Source organism: Mobula hypostoma, chromosome 18 (assembly GCF_963921235.1).
Source record: "Mobula hypostoma chromosome 18, sMobHyp1.1, whole genome shotgun sequence".
Lineage (NCBI taxonomy): Eukaryota > Metazoa > Chordata > Chondrichthyes > Myliobatiformes > Myliobatidae > Mobula > Mobula hypostoma.
Window position 1 is genome coordinate 28,476,914 of NC_086114.1, and position 21,063 is coordinate 28,497,976.

Genomic DNA, 21,063 nt, shown 5'->3' on the forward strand with positions numbered 1-21,063 from the left:
CAAACTATGTTGTGTTTGAATTTGGAAAAAAATTAGAAGTGTGGTTTATGACCCTTCCATTAATGTTGAAAAACCTTGGAGGCCATTTATTCGGAATTTTCATATGATGTAATTTGACCATTTCCAAACTTACTTTACTTCTCTGTACTGTTGGTTGAGAGGAATGGAGTCGGCGACACTAAGGTTTTCTTCTCTTCCATTTTTACGTTGTTAGAATTGCCCAAGTCTTTTTAGTTTAGTTGACTAATTCTGTTTAGTTTTTTTTTTGGGGTGGGGTTTGTTGTTTCTTTTCTATTTTCTTTTCTTTTTCATGATTTTTCTCCAGTTTTTTTTGTCCTGTATTATTCATTGTTATCCTACATGTTTGGGAATTTTGTCAATTTATACTATTTGGTTTTATAATTACTCATTTTAAGTATAACAATGTATTTCCAACAATTTGTATTATTGCTATGTTATGTTTATATTCTATGAAACTAATAAAAAGATTGAAAAAGAAAAGAAAGAATTAGGTTTGTGCCCTGAAGAATTCCTCCAGTAATGTTATGGGCTGCAGTTTTCCTTCAGTAATCAGAACTATTTTTCTTTATGTTGAATATTAGTACATCATTGAGCAGAGTTTCCCTTTGATTCCTAATGACCTCAATTTTACTTGGGCACCTCACACTGTCTCACTTTGTCAAGTGTAATCTGGTGTTAAGGTCTGCTGTTCATGAAGAATTATAGAATTGTAATAAGACATTAAGACATAGGAGCAGAATTAGGCCATTTGGCCCTTCGAGCCTGCTCCACCATTCCATTTTGGCTGATTTATTATCCCTTTCAACCCCATTCTCCTGCCTTCTCCCCATAACCTTTGATGCCCTGATAATCAACTTCCACCTTAAATATACATAATGACTTGGCCTGCGCAGCCATCTGCGGCAATGAATTCCACAGATTCACTACCCTCTGTTTAAAGAAATTCCTCCTTGTTTATGTTTTAAATTGACTCCCTCGATTCTGAAGCTGTGTCTTCTGGTTCTAGACTTACCCATTAGAGGAAACATCTTCTCCACATCAACTCTATCTAGGCCATTTAATATTCAACAGGTTTCAATAAGATCACTTTCATTTTTCTAAACTCCAGTGATTGCTGGCCCAGGGCCATCAAGTACTCCTCTTGTGTTAATCCTTTCATTCCTAGGATTATGCTCGTGAACCTCCTCTTGACCCTCTCCAATGCCAGGATGTCTTTTCTTGGGCAAGGAGCTCAACACTGCTCACAATACTCCAAGTGTGGTCTGACCAATGTCTTATTAGCCGAAGTATCACATCCTTGCTTTTATATTTTAGTCTTCTCGAAATGAGTGCTAATGTTGTTTTTGCCTTTCTTATCACTGATTCAGCCTACAAATGATCCTTTAAGCAACTCTGTACAAGGACTCCCAAGTCCCCATGTTCTACTGATCCTTGAATTTTTCTCCCTGTTTAGAATATAATCTGTGCCTTTATTCCTTCTACCAAAATGTGTGACCATACACTTCATTACACTACATTCTATCTGCCACTTCTTTGCTCATTCTCTCAATCTATGTAAATCCTTTTGTAGACATCCTGCTTCGTCACCACTACCTGCCCCTTCACATCAAACTTGGCCACAAATCCATCACTTATGCCATCCAAATCATTGACATGTAACATGAAAAGAAGTGGTCCCAACAATTTCCCCGTGGAACATCAATAGTCACCGGCAGCCGACCAGAACGGCCTCCTTTATTCCCACTCTTTGCCTCCTGCCAGTCAGCCAATCTTCTATCTATTCTAGAATCATTCCTGTAATATCGTGGGCTCTCATTTTGTTAGCACCCTCACTTGTGGTGCCTTATCAAAGGATTTCTGAAAATCCATGTATACAACATCGACTGACTCTTCTTTGCTGTGTTCTCTCAAATAATTAAAAAGGACTTGTCAAGCAAGATTTCCCCTTAAGGAAACCATGCTAACTTTGACCTATTTTATCATGTGCCTCCAAGTAGCCCAAAACCTCGTCCTCAATGATGGACACGAACATATTCCCAACTACTGAAGTCAGGGTGTAATTTCCTTCTTCTGCCTCCCTCCCCCCACCCCCACTCATGAATTTCTGGCATACTGGTAGTGCCTGCCACAGAGAAGACTGATGCAAAATACTTAATAAATTCCTTCGCTATTTCTTTGTCCCCCTTTACTATCTCTAGAGCATCATTTTCCAGTGGTCCGATATCCACTCTTGTCTCGTTTTTACTCTTTACGTATCAGAATAATCTTTTGCTTTCCTCTTTTATACTATTGGCTGGCTTAGCTTTAAATTTTGTTTTTTTTCTCTCCTTATGGCTTTTTTAGATATATTGTTTTTTAGACTTCTGAATCCTCTAACTTACCGCCAATTTATGCCCTCCCTTTTCCTTTTATGCTGTCTTTAACTTCCCTTGTCAGCTACAGTTGTGTTATCCTCCTTTTAGAATGTTTATTCATCTTTCTACAAATGCTGCATGACCTGCTGACTTTTTCCAGTAGAGCTTTTGAATTTTTTAAAAATGTTGACATAAGTGATGCTAAGTGAAACAAAGTACAGAGATGGTGCTTGTTTGGGAATTTGGACTAATAATTAACACAAATGGCTTAATATTAATTCTGAGTGTACAACAGATTAATTAAAAGACTAGCTTCAATGGAAAGATTGGGAAGATGTTTAAATTTTTTAAACTAGAAAGCAGAATTCACTGTATTAAATTGTGCATTCATTTTTATATTTTAGAGATTTCCTTTCTATTATAGTTCTTGCAAACTCATTGAGCTGTAAACTTCTAATTCAGTTACAGTAGATGAAGTTCCAGATTCATCATGCATCTTGCTGGCTCACTCAATTCCAATGCTACCGTCTTGCTAGGCTTGTGATTACTATAAAGTCAAACATTACCTGAAGGTGATTAGCTACATTTAACCTAGTAGTAATTATGTGTATCTTTTCACTTTGCCCTTTCAAGTACAAGACCATATGCACAGAGTCCAACCTATAATAAAACATAACTGTCATAGCAATGCTTCTTCAAATGTGCATAATGCCACATTAAATTTATTAGGGTACTTTCCATTCATGAATTATAATGGAAAGCGTAATGAATTATAGTGGAAAGCTGATGCTGTAATATTGCAGATGTTATTTCTTATGCTTTTTAATAATCTTTTCAGAACCATGTGAAAGTATGGCTCACTTAGAGAGGTCAGAGAGAGGAAACAGGAACCAAGGATTCTGGCGGAAGAGATATCCACGCTGGAGAGGACAGGATCACCAGGGGAACAATGAATTACAAAGGTTTGTTTTTATGATTTTGGTAAAAAAATATTTGGAAGACCAAAAGCCAGTTTTCCCTCTGAAGAATTTTTCTGTTAAGTTCTATTTGTCTCAGTTTTAGCTGAAGCAAAGAGTTGTCATACAATAGAATAACATCGGAGTATAAAATTACTCTCTGCACTTTATTATCTTGCATTTCTTTGAGACGGCACTTACAGATTTCTGAATCCAAGTTTGACGTATTTGTTGTATCATCAGAAGTAATGATGAATAAACTACAGGCAGTATGTTGTCAGGCTTACTAAATTCAGATATCTTATCTGTTCTTGCTTTTAAAAGCTGGGGTTGAGTTTATTGTATGAAGTTAAGAGAATCAATGTCATCGTATTCTGAATGATAGGAAATGTGTTTTAAAATAATTTAATAAATAGAAAGAAGTTTTAAACTTGGCATGGTAAATAATTGCTTCAAGAGATTGAAGACAATATTGGAAATTTATGTATTTGGAACAATGACAGTGGAATATTGTCAACAGCACTTTCTGTATTCTGGTGTATTTATTGCTTTCCACCGTTTTTTCTGAATCATCGGTGGAGGGATTGTAAAAACAAACAAGAAACCCGACTGTCTTTTGACTGTTTTTCTCTAATATGTTCTGACATCCAAGCAACAACTCCCAGTAATATGAGATGTTGGTAGCTGATATCAGTAGTATGAGGCAACTGTCAGTTTTTTAGTATTGTCTTGAAGTACTCCAAAAACTCTTGTAGTCTGTAAACCAGAGAAGGAATTCTTTTATCTCTGTAAAAATGCATTGTTCAGTAATTGATTCTATATCCAGAAATTCATTTCCTGGAACACCTTTAAAAAGTGAAAATAATGACATATTGTTCTTTTAATTTGGAATACTCATTTCATTGCTGAAAATTAGTCTTTCCTACATTGGTCATTCTGCTGTGAGAATATAGTTTCAAGTTAAGAATTTGATCAATTAATGAGCACTTTTATTCATCTTTGAGTTGCCAAATTTTCATACTTCCAAACCCTGTGAATGGTGTATTAACACATTTTTAAGACAGAGGTATATTTTATAACTATTGGTGAATTAAGGACAATGGCAATCAGACAGGATAAAACAGGTAAAGCTTCCAGTAGGAGAGCGGCGCATACGAATGCGGTGGCCTCTTGGTGGCCAACCAAAGGAGCTTTTTTTCTTTATAAATTTGTTTTTTATGATCGAAATACAATTCTACTCCAAGAACTTCAGGTACTGCAGGGCTACTATGATGTTGTGGCTATTACAGAGACTTGGATGGTGCAGGGGCAGGAATGGCTACTTCAAGTGCTGGGCTTTAGATGCTTTAGAAAGGACAGGGAGGGAGATAAAAGAGGTGGCGTCGTGGCACTGTTGATCAGGGATAGTGTCACAGCTGCAGAAAAGGAGGAAGTCATGGAGGGGTTGTTTATGGAGCCTCTGTGGGTGGAAGTTAGGAATAGGAAGGGGTCAATAACTCTACTGGGTGTTTTTTATAGACCACCCAAGAGTAACAAGGACATCGAGGAGCAGATAGGGGGACAAATTCTGGAAAGGAGTAATAGTAACAGGGTTGTTGTGGTGGGAGATTTTAATTTCCCAAGTATCGATCGGCATCTCCCTAGAGTGAGGGGTTTAGATGGGGTGCAGTTTGTTAGGTGTGTTCAGGAAGGTTTCTTGACGCAATATGTAGATAAGCCTACAAGAGGAGAGGCTGTATTTGATCTGGTACTGAGAAATGAACCTGGTCAGGTGTCAGGTCTCTCAGTGGGAGAGCATTTTGGAGATAGTGATTAAAATTCTATTTCCTTTACCAGAGCATTGGAGAGGGATAGGAACAGACAAGTTAGGGAAATGTTTAATTGGAGTAAAGGAAAATATGAAGCGATCAGGCAGGAACTTGGAAGCATAAATTGGGAACAGATGTTCTCAGGGAAACGTATGGAAGAAATGTGGCAGATGTTCCGGGGATATTTGCGCGGGGTTCTGCATAGGTACGTTCCATTGGGACAGGAAAGGATAGTAGGGTACAGGAACTGTAGTGTACAAAGGCTGATGTAAATCTAGTCAAGAAGAAAAGAAGAGCTTACAAAAGGTTCAAAAAACTAGGTAATGATATGAATCTAGAAGATTATAAGGGTAGTAGGAAGAAGCTTAACAATGAAATTAGGAGAGCCAGAAGAGCCATGAGAAGGCCTTGGCGGACAGGATTAAGGAAAACCCCAAGGCATTCTACAAGTATGTAAAGAGCAAGAGGATAAGATGTTGAGAGAATAGGACCAATCAAGTGTGACAGTGGAAAAGTATGTTTGGAACCGGAGGAGACAGCAGAGGTACTTAATGAATACTTCGCTTCAGTATTAACTACAGAAAAGGATCTTGGCGAATGTAGGGATGACTTGCAGTGGACTGAAAAACTTGAGAATGTAGGTATTAAGAAAGAGGATGTGCTGGAGCTTTTGGAAAGCATCAAGTTGGATAAGTCACCGGGACCAGACGAGATGTACCCCAGGCTACTGTGGGAAAGGAGGGAGGAGATTACTGAGCCTCTGGCAATGATCTTTGCATCATCAATGGGGACAGGAGAGGTTCCGGAGGGTTGGAGGGTTGCAAATGTTGCTCCCTTATTCAAGAAAAAGAGTAGGGATAGCCCAGGAAATTATAGGCCAGTGAGTCTTACTTTAGTGGTTGGTAAATTGATGGAGAAGATCCTGAGAGGCAGGATTTATGAATATTTATGAACATTTGGAGGAGCATAATATGATTCGGAATAGTCAGCATGGCTTTGTCAAAGGCAGGTCGTGCCTTATGAGCCTGATTGAATTTTTTGAGGATGTGACCAAACACATTGATGAAGGTAGAGCCGTAGATGTGGTGTATATGGGTTTCAGCAAGGCATTTGATAAGGTAGCTAATGCAGGGCTTATTGAGAAAGTAAGGAGACATGGGATCCAAGGGGATATTGCTTTGTGGATCCAGAACTGGCTTGCACACAGAAGGCAAAGAATGGTAGATGGGTCATATTCCGCATGGAGGTCGGTGACCAGTGGTGCCTCAGGGATCTGTTCTGGAACCCCTATTCTTTGTGATTTTTAGAAATGACCTAGATGAGGAAGTGGAGGGATAGGTTGGTAAATTCGCTGATGGCACAAAGGTTGGGGGTGTTGTGGACAGTGTGGAGGGCTGTCAGAGGTTACAACGGGACATTGATAGGATGCAAAACTGGGCTGAGAAGTGGCAGATGGAGTTCAACCCAGCTAAGTGTGAGGTGGTTCATTTTGGTAGATCAAATATGATGGTAGAATACAGCATTAATGGTAAGACTCTTGGCAGTGTGGAGGATCAGAGGGATCTTGGGGTCCGAGTCCATAGGACACTCAAAGCTGCTACGCAGGTTGACTCTGTGGTTAAGAAAGTATATGGTGCATTGGCCTTCATCAACTGTGGGATGGAGTTTAAGAGCCGAGAGGTAATGTTGCAGCTATATAGGACCCTGGTCAGACCCTTCTTGGAGTGCTGTGCTCAGTTCTGGTCGCCTCACTATAAGAAGGACGTGGAAACCATTGAAAGGGTGCAGAGAAGATTTACTAGGATGTTGCCTGGATTGGGGAGCATGCCTTATGAGAATAGGTTGAGCGAACTCGGCCTTTTCTTCTTGGAACGATGGAGGATGAGAGGTGACCTGATAGAGGTGTACAAGATAATGAGAGGTATTGATCATGTGGATAGTCAGAGGCTTTTTCCCAGGGTTGAAATGGCTAGCACGAGAGGGCACAGTTTTAAGGTGCTTGGAAGAAGGTACAGAGGAGATGTCCGGGGTAAGTTTTTTATGCAGAGAGTGGTGAGTGTGTGGAATAGGCTGATGGCAACGGTGGTGGAGGCAGATACGATGGGGTCTTTTAAGAGACTCCTGGATAGGTACATGGAGCTTAGAAAAATAGAGGGTTATGGGTAACCCTAGGTAATTTCTGAAGTACGTACATGTTTGGCACAGCATCATCGGCTGAAGGTTTTCTATGTTTCCATGTTTCTACTTCATCAGTGAGCTGGTCGTTATCAGAGTAGCTGCAGTGGTGTTCGCAGCGGAGTCACATGAGGTGGCAAAGGGGCCAGCTGGGATTTTGTGAATTTTGCCCATTGAGGTGTTGCTATTTTGAATGTTTGCTCACTATTTAGAATCTGCTTTTTTGTATGTTTTACATGTTAGCCACAGAGAAATGCTGTTTCATTCAGCTGTATCTATGTATGTTTGAATGATAATTCAAATTGATTTGATTGATTTGAGAGGTATAAAACTCAGATTAGCTATGACCTTGTAAAAATTGGAAAAGTTGTGGCCTTCCTTGCTATCAGTTTTTGATATAGCTTTGTTTAATTTTTACCTCTATGTTTTAAAAACATATTTTCATTTCTGATGACTTAGGACATAGGACGTTTCTTCATTTTTGCCACCTGATCTGCAAAACAATTCTAGATTTCTACTTCTATTTCTGATTTTTGATTTGTGCTTTATTTTCTAATCCTCAACTCTCATAGCAATGGCTAATCTTGTTACTCTCATTTAACTACTGATTATAGTGCATAGTATTTTAGTTTAACATATGCTGAGCCTTGTTTGTGGTTTGTGTATATTCTTATCTCATTGTTTTTCTGCAAAATTTTAAAGTTGAGTGCAGCGTAAGAAGTCACGATTGATTACCTGACATAATGAGATTGACATAAAAGGTTAAACACTGGTATAATTGGATCATTATTATGTAAATTTAAATCGACTGTCTTCAAGCACAATATAGTAAAGTGAGATAACTTTCAGGGATTGAGAAACAGCCAATTAAACTACGTTCAAAAAAGGAGCAAGGCAGAAGCTAGCTAACAACAGGCCAGTTAGCTATTATTAGCAAGATGCTCAAGGCAATAATTGGAGGAAGTAGCTAATCTCTTAGGAAAATTGGGAGGGTATCATGACGTTGCGAAGCAATGCGTGCAGCATTGAAGACAGGAATTATGGAAATGGGATGTGGGCCCATGATCAACTTTATCTCTCTCTGATCTCACCAATTAAAGTGCCAAGGAAGATTGAAATCATCAAGACGGATGCAGAGGTAAGCGAGTGTTCAGTGCCATTTATCGGCCTCTGTCTCGTTGCTGCTGGAGGTGTGATGGTCTCTCTCTCTCTCTCCCTCTCCCTCCCTCAACACTGTTGGAGTAAGGTGCTAGAGTAAGCTTTAATCGATATGGATTGTGGATTCCAATTCATGTTTATGATGTGTCCTAAGTTTTCTGGTTGGTCCTTTTTTTCGTTGCTAGTTTGGGCGATTTTGAATCAGGCTCCCTGCAGATAATGAACGCTCTGTTGAACTGAAATAAACTTTTTGATTATGTGTTTTATATCTTGTGTTTTTGCTCATTTCTTGTTGCCATTTGTGGGACTTTTTTTGTGCATGGCTGGGGGGTGGGGGTGGGATGGTATTTACTTTGAATGGGTTCCATGGTGGTTTTTTGTTTCCTGGCTTTCTGTAGGGAAGATGAATCTAAGAGTTGTATACTGCATACACACTTTGATAGTAAATGTACTTTGTATGTTGAACCTTGTATAAAATCAACATAGTTAAATCATCTTTGACAAGTTTGCTCAAATTATTTCAGGTTATAATAGATTATTGATAAAGGAAACAGGTTGTTATAATGTAATTAGATTTCTAGAAGGCATTTGACAAGGTGCCATTGAGAAAGCTGGTGTAAAAATTAAAATTCTAAGGTATCAGAGAAGGTGTGTTAGAATAGATTGTAAGCTGGCTGTCTCGTAGAAAGCAGAGCATAGGAATAAATGGGCACTTTTCAGACTGGAAGATAACTTGTAAAGTACTACAGAGATCTGTTCTTGTCTATACTGCTTGCAGAAATGACATGCAGTATGCAGAATTTCCAAATTTATGGATGGTACAAAAATAGATGTAAGGGCATGTTGTGATAAAGAAACTGGGATTGTGCAATGGGATAGACACTCTGTGACAACTTTATTAGATACAGGAATGAAGCCTGGTGTGGTCTTACTTTGAGGTTCGACGAGTTGTGCGTTCAGGGATACTCTTCTACACAACACGGCTGTTGTAACGCATTGTTATTTGAGTTATGGTTGCCTGTCAGCTTCAACCAGTCTGGCCATTCTCCTCCGACCTCTCACCAATAAGGTGTTTTTGCCCCTGAAACTGCTGCTCACAGAAGTTTTAATGTTTGCACCACTTTCTGCAAACTCTGGAGACTATTGTGCATGAAAATCCCAGTAGATTAGCAGTTTCTGAGATACTCAAACCACCCTGTCTGACATCAGGGACCTCGAGGTAAAGGAGCCATTAGGAGGTAGTGACCATAACATAATAAGTTTTAATCTACAATTTGAAAGGGAGAAGGGAAACTCGGAAGTGTCAGTATTACAGTTGAACAAAGGGAACTATGGTGCTATGAGGGAGGAGCTGGCCAAAGTTCAATGGAACAATACCCTAGCAGGGATGACAGTGGAACAGCAATGGCAAGTGTTTCTGGGAATAATGCGGAAGGTGCAGGATCAGTTCGTTCCAAAGAGGAAGAAAGATCCTATGTGGAGTAAGGGGAGGCCGTGGCTGACAAGGGAAGTAATGGACAGTATAAAAATAAAAGAGAAGAAGTATAACATAGCAAAGACGAGTGGGAAGCCGGAGGATTGGGAAACTTTTAAAGGGTAACAGAAGGTAACTAAAAAGGCAATACGTGGAGAAAAAATGAGGTATGAAGGTAAACTAGCCAAGAATATAAAGGAGGATAGTAAAAGCTTCTTTAGGTATGTGAAAAGGAAAAAAATAGTTAAGACCAAAATTGGGCCCTTGAAGACAGAAGTGGGTGAATTTATTATGGGGAACAAGGAAATGGCAGACGAGTTGAACAGGTACTTTGGATCTGTCTTCACTAGGGAAGACGAAAACAATCTCCCAGATGTAATAGTGGTCAAAAGACCTAGGGTAATGGATGAATTGAAGGAAATTTACATTAGGCAGGAAATGGTGTTGCATAGGCTGTTGGGTCTGAAGTCTAATAAGTCCCCGGGACCTGATGGTCTGCATCCCAGGGTACTTAAGGAGGTGGCTTTAGAAATCGTGGACGCATTGGTAATCATTTTCCAATGTTCTATAGATTCAGGATCAGTTCCTGTGGATTGGAGGATGGCTAATGTTGTCCCTCTCTTCAAGAAGGGAGGAAGAGAGAAAGCAGGGAATTATAGACTGGTTAGCCTGACGTCGGTAGTGGGAAAGATGCTGGAGTCAATTATAAAGGATGAAATTACGACACATCTGGATAGTAGTAACAGGATTGGTCTGAGTCAGCATGGATTTACGAAGGGGAAATCGTGCTTGAATAATCTTCTGGAATTTTTTGAGGATGTAACTATGAAAATGGATAAGGGAGAGCCAGTGGATATAGTGTACCTGGACTTTCAGAAAGCCTTTGATAAAGTCCCACATAGGAGATTAGTGGGCAAAATTAGGGCACATGTTACTGGGGGCAGAGTACTGACATGGATTGAAAATTGGCTGGCTGACAGAAAGCAAAGAGTAGCGATTAATGGGTCCTTTTCAGAATGGCAGGCGGTGACCAGTGGGGTACCGCAGGGTTCAGTGCTGGGACCGCAGCTGTTTACAATATATATTAATGATTTAGATGAGGGAATTAAAAGTAACATTAGCAAATTTGCCGATGACACAAAGCTGGGAGGCAGTGTGAAATGTGAGGAGGATGTTATGAGAATGTAGGGTGACTTGGACAGGCTGGGTGAGTGGGCAGATGCATGGCAGATGCAGTTTAATGTGGATAAATGTGAGGTTATCCACGTTGGTGGTAAGAACGGGAAGGCAGATTATTATCTAAATGGAGTCAAGTTTGGAAAAGGGGAAGCACAACGAGATCTAGGTGTTCTTGTACATCAGTCACTGAAAGCAAGCATGCAAGTACAGCATGCAATGAAGAAAGCTAATGGCATGCTGGCCTTCATAACAAGGGGAATTGAGTATAAGAGCAAAGAGGTCCTTCTGCAGCTGTACAGGGCCCTGGTGAGACCACACCTGGAGTACTGTGTGCAGTTTTGGTCTCCAAATTTGAGGAAGGACATTCTTGCTATTGAGGGAGTGCAATGTAGGTTCACAAGGTTAATTCCCGGGATGGCGGGACTGTCATATGTCGAAAGATTGGAGCGACTGGGCTTGTATACTGTGGAATTTAGAAGGTTGAGAGGGGATCTTATTGAAACATATAAGATTATTAAGGGATTGGACACGCTGCAGGCAGGAAGCATATTCCCGCTGATGGGTGAGTCCAGAACCAGAGGCCACAGTTTAAGAATAAGGGGTAGGCCATTTAGAACGGAGTTGAGGAAAAACTTTTTCACCCAGAGAGTGGTGGATATATGGAATGTTCTGCCCCAGAAGGCTGTGGAGGCCAAGTCTCTGGATGCTTTCAAGAAAGAGATGGATAGAGCTCCTAAAGATAGTGGAATCAAAGGTTATGGGGATAAGGCAGGAACTGGATACTGATAGTGGATGATCAGCTATGATCACAGTGAATGGCGGTGTTGGCTCGAAGGGCCGAATGGCCTTCTCCTGCACCTAATGTCTATTGTCTATCAACAATAACTCGACAGTAAAAGTCACTTGGATCACATTCCTACCCCATTCTGATGTTTGGTCTGAATAACAACTGAACCTCTTAACTGTATCTGCATGCTTTGATGTATTGAGTTGCTACCACATATATTGATACTAGAACGTACAATCATCACAGCGATATTTGATTCTGCGCTTCCTACTCCCTGGATTACAAATATTAAATATTAAAAATAGTAAAAATTAGTACATATTAAAAATTTAAATTATAAATCATAAATTGAAAGTAGAAAAATGGAAAGTAAGGTAGTGCAAAAAAACCGAGAGGCAGGTCCGGATATTTGGAGGGTACAGCCCAGATCTGGGTCAGGACCTGATCAGCCGTCGTATCACAGTTGGAAAGAAGCTGTTCCCAAATCTGGCCGTGTGAGTCTTCAAGCTCCTGAGCCTTCTCCTGGAGGGAAGAGGGACGAAAAGTGTGTTGGCTGGGTTGGTCATGTCCTTGATTATCCTGGCAGCACTGCTCCGACAGCGTGCGGTGTAAAGTGAGTCCAAGGATGGAAGATTAGTTTGTGTGATGTGCTGCGCCGTGTTCACGATCTTCTGCAGCTTCTTCCAGTCTTGGACAAGACAACTTCCATACCAGGTTGTGATGCACAGTAGAAGAATGCTTTCTATGGTGCATCTATAAAAATTAGTGAGGGTTTTAGGGGACAGGCCAAATTTCTTTAATTTTCTCAGGAAGTAAAGGCGCAGGTGGTCCTCCTTGGCAGTGAACTCTGCTTGGTTGGACCAAGTCAGGTCATTTGTGATATTGACGCCGAGGAACTTAAAGCTTTTGACCTGTTCCACTTGCGTACCACCGATGTAAATTGGATCGTGCGGTCCGCTACTCCTTCTGATGTCAACAACCAATTCCTTCGTCTTGCTGACATTGAGGGCTAGGTTATTGTCTTCGCACCATGCCACCAGGTTCTTAATTTCCTCTCTGTACTCAAACTTATCATTACCTGAGATACGGCCTACAATTGTGTCATCAGCAAACTTGTATATTAAGTTTGATGGAAACTTGGCTACACAATCATGGGTGTACAGTGAGTACAGCAGGGGGCTGAGTACACAGCCTTGTGAGGCACCGGTGCTCAGAGTGATTGTAGAGGAGAGCTTGGCTCCTATTTTTACAGCCTGGGTCCCGTCTGTGAGGAAGTTGAAGATCCAGCTGCAGATCTGAGTGCTAAGGCCCAGGTTCCGGAGCTTAGGAATCAGTTTATTTGGAATGATGGTATTAAAGGCAGACCTGTAGTCAATGAAAAGGAGCCTTATGTATGTGGCTTTATTCTCCAGGTGTTCTAAGGAGGATTGTAGGGCCAGAGAGATGGCATCTGACATCTGTTGCTCCGGTAGGCAAATTGCAACGCGTCGAGGTTGACCGGTAGGCTGTGGTTGGTGTGTGCCAAAACCAATCTCTTGAAGCACTTCATAGCAATTGATGTCAGAGCCACAGGTTGATAGTCATTCAGGCATGCCACCTTGCTCTTCATCGGCACTGGGATTATCGTTGCCTTCTTAAAATATGAGGGGAGCTTAGACTGAAGCAAGGAGCAGTTGAAGATGTTAGCAAACACTGCAGCTAGCTCGCTTGCACAGGCCCGGAGAACCCATCCCTGGACGCCATCTGGGCCCGTCACCTTCCTTGGATTTATCTTCAGGAAGGCCCTTCTACATACTATTAAAATTCTCATGCTCTGTATATCTGTTTGTGACCTCCAATTAGCCCAAACAGTGCATTACAGCAGCACTTTTTTTTGACTAAATCAACTTAAAATGCGCTAACTTATAGAATGCATGCAAAGTTCAAGGTTGTATATTCGTATAAAATTGCTCACTTGTCAATCAACAGGCCCTGCTTTGCCCAACCCGAGCCGATTTCACCTTCCATGGAAACCATGACATGACACCACGACACATGCGCACGGCCAGCCTCAGCAGCGCCTCACGATGCTCACAGCAGCAACACCAACTGCAGCAAAAGGGCAGGGCTGTCACGTCCATTTAGGAGAGCGTCAACCCTATCATCAAGAAAAATCAGCGTCCTGGAGGCTTTGGTGCTTCTGCTGTCAAGCATTAGGGTAAAAAAAAATATGGACAGCCTAATTATGCCACGTGGAAAGAGAAGGGGGACATTGTGGTCAAGAGATGATGCCAAACGTTGTTGGGAAGTGGCAAGGAGAGGGAGAGAACAACAATTGGATGAGGCCAAGGCCGCACGACTCCAGGATCAAAGAGGACAAAAAAGCTGAGAGAAGAAGAGACAGAGGAGGAGAGGCACATACGTCTCCAAAATGACAACAATAGGTACAGAAGGAGGAGGGAACAAGAATCCGATCAGGTCAGGGCTGCATGACTCCAGGATCAGAGAGAAAGAACAAATAGTAGAAGAGATGAAGAGACGAAGGATGAAAGGGCTGTGCGTCTCCAGAATGACAAAATTAGGCAGAGAAGGAGGAGAGAGAAAGAGACGGAGGAGAAAAGAGAGGATAAACTCGAGAATATGCGGCAAAGAGTACCTTATTGAATAATGAACAAAGAGAAGTATATGAATATGTGTGCGACTGCTTGGAAAGGAATCTCTCTCCAATGATTTTCATTGATGCACCAGGAGGAACAGGCAAGACATTTATCATCAATTTGATCCTCGCTAAAGTTAGGGGAGATGGAGGTGTTGCTATTGCTGTAGCATCATCAGGTATTGCAGCAACATTGATGCCTGGTGGTAGGACAGCGCATTCAAGATTCAAAATACCCCTCAAAGTCAATGAAGATGCCCTTTGTAAGATCGATAAAAACACCAATACTGCAAATTTACTCCAAAATGCGAGGCTTATTGTCTGGGATGAGTGCCTTATGGTTAAGAGGGAGAGCTTTGAAGCCATGTGCCGGACTCTTCGTGATGTATGTGGCAAGAATGAGGCCTTCAGGGGTATTTTAACCATTTGTTGTGGCAATTTCTGTCAGCTTCTAGCAGTTGTGAAACGCGGAAATGATGCTGATGTGGAGAATTCATGCATAAAAAAATCCTACTTTATGGAGAAGCTTTATCAAGTTTCAATTGAAGAGAAACGTGATTGAGTGAGGGAGAAGGACGATATTCTGAGTTCTTATTGGATGTTGGAGAAGTCAAGATTGAGAAAAATGAAAACAATGAAATCGAATTACCTGAAGATATGATTCTGCCAGCAAAAATTATGGAAGAATGCATTGATTTCATCTACCTGACATTTGACAATCCTGCAGAAATGTTCTCGAGGAATTCTATCTTGGTTCCTCTTAATGAAATGATACGAAAAATAAACTTCACATGCATTAGATGCTTCCCTGGAATCATGAAAGAATACTGTTCCTTCAATACCGTAAGTGAAGGAGCTAACACCACTCATTTTCCAACAGAATTCCTTGATTCGATCGAACTCTCTGGATTGCCACCACATAAACTGGAATTGAAGAGGGGATCTCCCATCATTTCAATGAGGAACTTGGATCCACCAAGGCTTTGCTATGGAATGCGAATGACGGTAGAAGAACTGCACGACAATCTCATCATAGCAAAGATAAACATTGGTGCGTTCAAAAACGACATAGTCAAGATCCCAAGAATTACTTTCAATTGATCAGAAGGGGAAGATGTCCCTCTTCAGCGGAGCCAGTTCCCGATACAGTTATGCTTTGCTATGACTAAACATAAGGCGCAAGGCCAAACCATGGAGAATGTGTTGATTTACGTTTGTATTTGGAGAAACCGGTATTCCAGCATGGTCAGCTGTATGTGGCTTTAAGCCAAGGAAAAAGAAATGAAAACGTTAGAGTATTCTTGAAGGCTAGCAGATCAACCGGAAATATTGTCATCAAAAGTGTCCTTCGTTAAATGAGGAGGAGCTATATTTGTTTTGCTATGAGTCTTTCTTCTTTAATTTCCAAAGCACGTCACATCATACTGCACTACCATTCTCTCAAAGGGTGCCCCAACGGGGCACCCGGTTGTCTAGTCTGATTATATATTTGCATTAACGAGCAGGTGTACATGTGTACCTAATAAAGTAACCACTGAGTGGGTTGAATTGAAAAGTAGACTGAGTGGGTGAAAGGCTGGCATATAGAAGGATCTCAGTATTCTAACACATGAATCACAAAAAGCTACCAGACTGGTCCAGAGAGGCGTGTTCTCCTAAGTGAGACTTAACCGTTTGGCCCTGTATTCCTTGATATTTAGAAGAACGGAGAATGACCTTATTGAAGGAGTTTGACAGGATAGATGCTGAGATGTTTGCATTCATGGAAGAGGCTCAAACAGTGGATAGAACTACAAGCTAACAAGCCAGTAACTTAAAACTGAGATGCATAGAATCTTTTTTTGAAAAGAATGCTGAATCTATGTCATTCTCTGCCCAGCAAGTGCTTGAAGCTAGATTATTATAAGTATTTAAAGTAGAATTGGATACATATTTTTGAGGTATTGAGGGCTATGAGGAAATGGCACAGAAGAAGAATTGAGGTTATCAGTGATCTTGTTGAATAGTGGGGAGGCTTCAAGGGCTTGGTGTCCTTCTATATTCTTGGACACTGATATTTCTCAGAGGAAACTCTTTAATGACAACGTGGGGCTAAAGTATACTTCGTATCACCAAATAATTAAAATGAAAGTATTTTGCTATATTCTTCATATTGTTTGACTACTTTAATGGATGAACAATTGTCAGAATGTATTTTATCAAGCTTTGCAATTCCTGTTGTGTTGTGGAAATAAGATTATCAGTTCTCATGACTTCAACAACACAAAAACATCCTGCTGTTTTGTATTGCTTGCAAGCAGGTTTTTATAAATGCTGTATGTCTACTGAAGTTCCATTTTTAAAAATAACTTTTTTCACTACTTTGACAACTGTTCAGGTAAATGGTTGTGTTTAAGACATCCATTTGATCTCATCCACATATAAATCTCTAAAGTAGAGAGAAACAGAAACCAAGAAACTACAGGCCAGTGAGATTAGTATGACTTCAGGAATTTTTTAGAACTATTATCAAATGTGTAATAGAAGAAGGACAGTTTGGAAAATTCATAGTAATCATATTTGATAAATCTGTTACAGTTGCTTGAAGAAGTAAGGTGTGGTTGATGAAGGATATATTTAGATTTTCAGAAGGCATTTGACGAGATATTTGTCAAAGGCTATTGCAAAAATTAAAATCTTATGCTGTGGGAAGTTACATTTGGGCTGGCTAATCAGAAATATAAATATAAATGGGTCTTTTTTCTGTTTGGATAGATGTAATAGATACTGTGCTGGGGCTCCAATGTTTTACTATTTATGTACGTGACTTGTAAGAAGGTATCAAAGTTATAGTTGCTCAATGTGTATATGGGTCGGAAAGTAAGTTGTGAAGAGGACATAGGAAGGTTGCAAGATGAGATGTGAGTGCAAATCTGTTGAATTGAGTATAATGTGGGGAAATGGAATTTGTTCTCTTGGGCATGAAAAATGAAAGAATGGTGTATTATCTAAAAGGTGAGAAGATCTGAGATTGCACTAGTATATCATTTACAGAAAGATTAATATGCATCCACACCAAGTAATCAGGAAACCTAATATAATGCTTAATTAATCTGATACTAAACTAATGAGTTTTTGCCTCAATTTTGTAGGGGGTTGGTAAGATTATATTTGAAGTAAAATATTTGTCTCCTTGCATAAAGAAGGATGCTAATGCATTGGATACAGCTTGGAGAAGGTTTTCTGGACTAATACCTAGAATAAATAAGTTGTCTTGAGGATTATATTTAGAAAAATGAGAGATGATGTATAAAATACTGACAGCAGATATGAGAACATGTTTCCTTCTGTGAGATTACCTAGAACTGACAAGTGGTCACTTTTTTTTTAATAAGAGGGTTTAATTTAAGACATAACTCTTTTTTTCCCCCTGAAAGGCTTTTTTCCCTCAAAGACTTAGAAAGGCTTGTAAGTCTTTGGAACTCTTTCTCAAAAGTGCGTGGAAGTAGTCTTTGAATATCTTAAGCCAGAGTTGGATGCATAGATATTTTATAAATAATGGGTAAAATGTTAATGGAGTAAGCAGCAATGGGGATTGAGGTTACAGTTAGATCCACATGATTTTAATAAATGGTAGAGCAGGATTAAGGGACTGATTAACATTTCCCTTGCTGTTGTTTAATTTTAACTTGCATGAGCTAGTAGAGAGTTGAAGTTTTCATTGCTATATCTTGCTATTAGAATGGATTCCAGACACAATTAAATTATAGGCAACTGTATCAAGAGGTTAAATGGTCTAGCTTTAGTTCCAAAGAATTAATGCATCCCCCAACTATTATATAATGGAAATATATAACTTAATGTCATCAATAACATGCAAAATCAATAAAAGTCTATTGGACAATGTCAGATCGAATGTTACTTGTGAAACTACATGCAAAACCTTTTGACATTAACATCATTCAAGTTTATGCCCCAACAGCAGACAGCAGTGAAGAAAGCATCGATCAATTTTATGACAAACTAGAAACAGCATTAAGACAATGTAAAAGCTCTGAAAATACCATTATTCAAGGTGACTTCAACACAAAAGTAGGCAAGACCAGGGACGAGGACAATATTGGGCAATACGGCATAGGTGAGAGAAATGAGAGAGGTGAACGACTAGCTACATAGGTCACAGAAAAAGGTTATATAATTAGTAATACCGTCTTCAAGCAACGCCCAAAAAAACTGGACATGGAAGAGCCCAGGGGATAACACCAGAAACCAGATTGATTACGTGCTTATACAGTGATCATGTACCAATGATCAGCGTGATGTACCTGAGACTCAGAAAGCTTAAAAGACCAATAGTAGAGTCAAAGCTGAATTTGGGACTTCTGAGAAAAAACAGTGACATCAAATAACAGTGAAGAACAAATTCAAGGCTCTACAAAACATCACTATTATAGAACAGCAATGGGAAAACCTCAGAGACAGTGTAACACTAGCAGCACAAGAGGTGATTCCCAAACAACAGTTAAAAATGGATGACAGAAGAAATTCTGACTCTTATGGAACAAAGAAGAAAATGTAAGGAAAACGAAAAAGCCTATATATCCTTGCATGCATAGATAACAACCAAGAGCAAGGAAGCAAAAGAAAAATGACTCAAGGACAAATGTGAGTTAATAGAACAAATGTCGACTGTACCTCTTCCTATAGATGCTGCCTGGCCTGTTGCGTTCACCAGCATTTTTTATGTGTGTTGCTTTCTCAGAATTAACTGCTCAAAACAGAAAAGAACACATAGCACTTAAACTAGCAAACTGCTTAGAGGAACTCAGCGAGTCAGACAAAGGGATAGTCAGTATTTCAGATCAAGACCCATCATCAGAACCTTTTATACTTACTCTACGTGCTCATCTTATTGGAAAGCTTGGCCTTGGATTTCAGTTGTTTCATGCACCAAGTGACGCAGTAACAACATTTTAAAGAAAGTTGTAAGATCATTTACTCTTCTGCAAGAAAATTGAACCAATAAGCATTCTCATTCATGAGGGATTTTTCTTGCAGCTTAATTGGAAATCTCAGCATTTTCATACATTATCCTCCAGTATTCTAATTTGGCACAACACCAAAACCAGGTAGCTTTAATTACCAAGTAGATGTGTATAACTAAGAAATATGAAATATAAATATGAAAAGTAATCTCAGGGTTATATATAGTTATGTATATGTACTTTGATAATAAATTTACTTTAAACTTTGATATACAGTATTTTGTAGAAAGATTGGCACAATTTAAATCTGGGTACTTCAATATAAACAGTAGAAAAATAACATCCTATTGTTACTTCTGAAATTTTTTAACTGTTTTTTCAATTCAAGATTCAAAAAACTTTATTGTCATTCTAACCATACATCAGCTCTGCAGGGCAGAATGAGAGCGTTCCTCGGGGCAGTGCAATCATAACATAACAAACGCATTTAATTAAGCACTTTGGATGTTGTAGATGAAATGTAAGGTTTTTATAGATTGTGTCCAAGAATCCTTCCACCATATGGTTTAGAATGAAAGTTTCAACATTGATGCCACAGAAGTCCAGGAAAGTCTGTTTATTTTCTGGCTTAGCATTAGCATTGCTGTAAGAGATCAACTTATAAAAAGTATTGTGCCTAATGTACATTTGTGACATACCAATATAATTTTTTTCTAGATATCTAGTACGTGAGTTCTCCCTGGAGCCTGAAGTATACAGAAAAAATGCTGGTGATAAGTTTTACATCTCATCACTTATCTGGGTGTTCTATAAGAAACATTTGAGCAGCAAGTAATTGTACACTATGAAAATCCCTGACAATTTCAAACAGCTCTATTAAATCTTCCTTTAACATTCTGTTCTCTAGGTTGAACAACCCAAGTTTCTTTTAATTCTTCAACTAAGTATATTTGATTATGCAACCAACAGGAATTCTGCAGATGCTGGAAATTCAAGCAACACACATCAAAGTTGCTGGTGAACGCAGCAGGTCAGGCAGTATCTCTAGGAAGAGATACAGTTGACGTTTCAGGCCGAGACCCTTCGTCAGGACTAACTGAAGGAAGAGTTAGTAAGAGATTTGAAAGTGGGAGGGGGAGGTGGAGATCCAAAATGATAGGAGAAGACAGGAGGGGGAGGGATGGAGCCAAGAGCTGGACAGAGGTGATTGGCAAAGGGGATATGAGCCTTTTTGTTGGCTTTGTGGAACAATCTATGTTCCGTACCTACTCTGGTATCTGTCCCCGACTTTTCCTTCACTACATCGACGACTGCATTGGCGCTGCTTCCTGCACGCATGCTGAGCTCGTTGACTTTATTAACTTTGCCTCCAACTTTCACCCTGCCCTCAAGTTTACCTGGTCCATTTCCAACACCTCCCTCCCCTTTCTAGATCTTTCTGTCTCTGTCTCTGGAGACAGCTTATCCACTGATATCTACTATAAGCCTACTGACTCTCACAGCTATCTGGACTATTCCTCTTCTCACCCTGTCTCTTGCAAAAATGCCATCC

At 39.9% G+C, this 21,063-nt stretch overlaps 1 protein-coding gene across 2 annotated transcripts in view; it reads left to right on the plus strand.

Annotated features, from left to right (window-relative positions):
* The window catches only part of LOC134358428 (serine-rich coiled-coil domain-containing protein 2-like), a 782,366-nt gene that overhangs the window by 304,921 nt on the left and 456,382 nt on the right, over positions 1-21,063 (plus strand). For both annotated transcript variants that reach the window (XM_063070650.1, XM_063070651.1), the window contains exon 6: positions 3,214-3,337. In XM_063070650.1, the coding sequence (XP_062926720.1) occupies positions 3,214-3,337 (124 nt within the window). The remainder of the gene's footprint in view (positions 1-3,213; positions 3,338-21,063) is intronic.